The 3,051-nt window shown below is 53.8% G+C and overlaps 1 protein-coding gene across 4 annotated transcripts in view; it reads right to left on the reverse strand.

Moving 5' to 3' along the window:
• Positions 1 to 2,605, reverse strand: part of VCL (vinculin) — a 95,065-nt gene extending 92,460 nt beyond the window's left edge. For all 4 annotated transcript variants that reach the window (XM_046652324.1, XM_046652322.1, XM_046652323.1 and 1 more), the window contains exon 1: positions 2,162 to 2,605. In XM_046652324.1, the coding sequence (XP_046508280.1) occupies positions 2,162 to 2,590 (429 nt within the window). In that variant the 5' untranslated portion in view covers positions 2,591 to 2,605. The remainder of the gene's footprint in view (positions 1 to 2,161) is intronic.
• Between the last annotated feature and the right edge of the window lie 446 nt (positions 2,606 to 3,051).

A 3,051-nucleotide genomic window follows, 5' to 3' on the forward strand; every position in this document is an offset into this window, starting at 1 on the left:
TAGATTGGTGATTGTCTAGGGCTGGGGTTGTGGAAGGTGGGAGAGAAATCCTCCCCACTTTCTCTCTACTGATTCCTATCTACCACCAATCTCAAGTCCCTTCTTCTGTATCCATTGGGAAGTATGTAACTACTACGTGTAATTTTTTTTTCAGCTTGTGACTGGCCTTATTTCTTTTGTATTTGTCTCACAGTATCTATTACAGTGTTTCCTAACTAAGGGTGTATATCACGACCACCTATGGAGCTTCTTAATAATACAAAGACTTTGACCCTACTCCCTAGAGAGCTCCTCAGTAAGTCTGGGGTGGGAGGTGGACATCTTTATTTCTAAAAAGTCGCACTGGTGATTCTGATGCACACCCCAACCTGAGAACTACTGATTTATTACAAAGCTCTCTATACAGCAGACATTCAATTCTTATTAATTCATGCATTGAAGCTCATAAATAACTTTTCTCTAAATAGCCTAACCAGATATCAACCCCTAGACTACTCTAGGTTGGTTCCAAGTGCAACATGTGGTTTTCAGATTTCACTTCCTGAAGTACTCCGTGGAGGGACACTATTACCTTGTCTCTTTACATTGCTTCCCTATTTGTTGAAAAATGAAGGCCTGGAATGCAGCCATGTTAGACAGCACTACATAAGAATGTACTCTGGAGTCTTAGATTAAAATTAGTTATGAAAAGAACAAGAACAATGTAGAATTAGACATGTTGAATGAATACAGTGTTCTTACTGAATAAATTTTTACTAAATCTTTACAGAAGGAAGATCAGAAGTTTGGTCAGTATTGTCTCCCCATCTTCCTAGTTGCCAGTCTCCTGAATTGCCTGAGACAGTGGAGGGGCCCCTGAAGACTGAGGAAGACTTTCAGCTGCTCAAGTGCCTCTCGTGCATTAAAGTGCTCTAATCAGATAAGTAACCCAAGCCCCACCCAGACCCACAGTTGCCTCCCAACCTCCCAACTACCCTGACACACACTATTTACACAGCTCAGCTCAGCGGGGGAGCAATATCAACTTTTTCCAAAGTTGTTCCTCACAGGCAGCAGGAATCTGAGTCACCCACCCAGAGTGGGACAGAAAAGTGTGATATTAGCCAGGGGAGTGTTAGGAGCTTGGTCACAGCACCTCTTTTCCCATTTCAGAAGCGGGCTCCGCCTCCTCCAGGAATACCTCCGTTATTAGTCACAGCTGTGGGCCGCAGGGGTCTGCAGAGCCGGGAAAGTTGTGGACTAGAGAGGAGACGCCCCGTCCTTCTCCCCGGCAGAGGCCCCAGATCCCAGATTCCACAGGCCTCTCCCAGCAGCTCCATCTTGCTTCCTGCCAGGAGGAGGGGCCGAGAAGGAGGGCCCCCAAGTCTGGAAAAGGCCCCAGTGGGAGGAAGCCGTTTGACAGCAGGTAAAGCCAGGTGGAAATCTCCACCCGAAGGAATGAAATGAAAGGCAGCAGGGTTAAGCGAAAGGGGAAAAGGAACTTGTAGTCATGAATTACTGCATAAAGAAACTACCCGGTGTTGGAGGGTGCCAGAGGTGTGAGCAGAAGTAGAAAAGCCGAGGAAGAAAGGAGGAGACAGACGAGTGGCCAGTAAAAGAAGTGGACAAAGGGCCAGACGTGGGGAATGCTGGGGAGGGACGGTGGGCGAGGCAGGTCTCAGTATGAGGGGCAGAGTATTAGAAAGAACAACGTGGCTCAAACAAGAATCCCTGGAAGGAAAGGCAGCGAATCATCAGTAGGGGAGCCCGCCAGCCCTTAGGCCAGACTGGGGAGACCTAAAAAGGAGCTGTGAGCAAGGCTGTCAAGGTAAGGGGCGACAGCCTTGCTGGGGGAAAGGGGCCGTCAACGTCCTAACAACTCTCACCTAGCGACTACGGGTCATAAACTGCGCTAGGCACTTTACCGAAAAAAACCCACAAGGCAGGCATCATTATGACTGCCCCCATCTTGTACATGAGAAAACTGAGGCCCAAAGAGGCTCAGGGGCTTGCTCAAGGTCACAGAGAGGAGGAATCGGGATTCGAACCTATGGCGACGTGGCTCCTGAGCCCACGCGCAAAGCCACAGGCAGCGAACCGGCCAACGGGAAGCGCGAGGCGTCCCCGGGACCCCGGGGATGTCTCCCGTCCCCACTCCCCACCACAGGCCCAGCGCGCTCACCCGGACAAGGTTGCTGACGGCCGCCTGCACGGCGGCCACGGGCGCGGTGAGGTCAGGGATGGCTTTGCCGTCCACCTCGCCTTCCTCGTGCATGATCACCAGGTGCGAGATCTGCTGCGCCACTGGCTCCAGGATGCTCTCGATCGTGCGCGTGTGAAACACCGGCATCGCGGCGGCGAGCGGGGCGGCGAACCGCGGGCTACAGAGAACCGGGAACGATGAGACCGGGAACCCGCAAAAAGACAGACTCCGAGCGCCGACTACGGACTCCGGGCTTCCCTCGGCGTAACCAGCCTCACGGGCGCCCCTCCCCCTCGCGTCACTGCACCCAATGGCAGAGCCGCTCGGACCCAGGCTGCCACTATTATTGGTCCCCTTCGAGATGCCCCGCCCCCGCCACCGCGCTGCAAGACCCCGCCCCACCCCCATTCCCAAGGGAGGGGCCTGGGATTGGCTCTGTGCCGCCGGGATCGCGACCGGATTCCGGAGCCCTAACGCGGGGCGCTCCTTATAAGGAGATGGTGGGAGCGGAGCGTGCGGTTGGAGTCGGTGGCCCCGCCCCCTGGCGCCGCCTCCCGCTTGGGCTCTGCAGAGCTCCGCCTTCTGCAGAATCACCTCAGCCGGGTGGGGTCTCCTCACGTCGGGCGGCGGGGGAATCTGACGAGACCGGCGAGCCATATGTCTCGCCGCCGCCTCCTCAACCTTTCCCTTCCCTTTGAAGCCCTCAAAATACTCTATTTCCTCTCGGTAATACGTGGAAACGTTTTTGGTAAAACATTCAAACAACAGAAGTGCACAGAGAAACATGAACGTCCCATTCATTCACATACACACTCCACCCACTCCCTTCCTCAACGATATGCACTGTCAACAGTTGGTGTGTAGCCTTC

Source organism: Equus quagga, chromosome 2, assembly GCF_021613505.1.
Source record: "Equus quagga isolate Etosha38 chromosome 2, UCLA_HA_Equagga_1.0, whole genome shotgun sequence".
Lineage (NCBI taxonomy): Eukaryota > Metazoa > Chordata > Mammalia > Perissodactyla > Equidae > Equus > Equus quagga.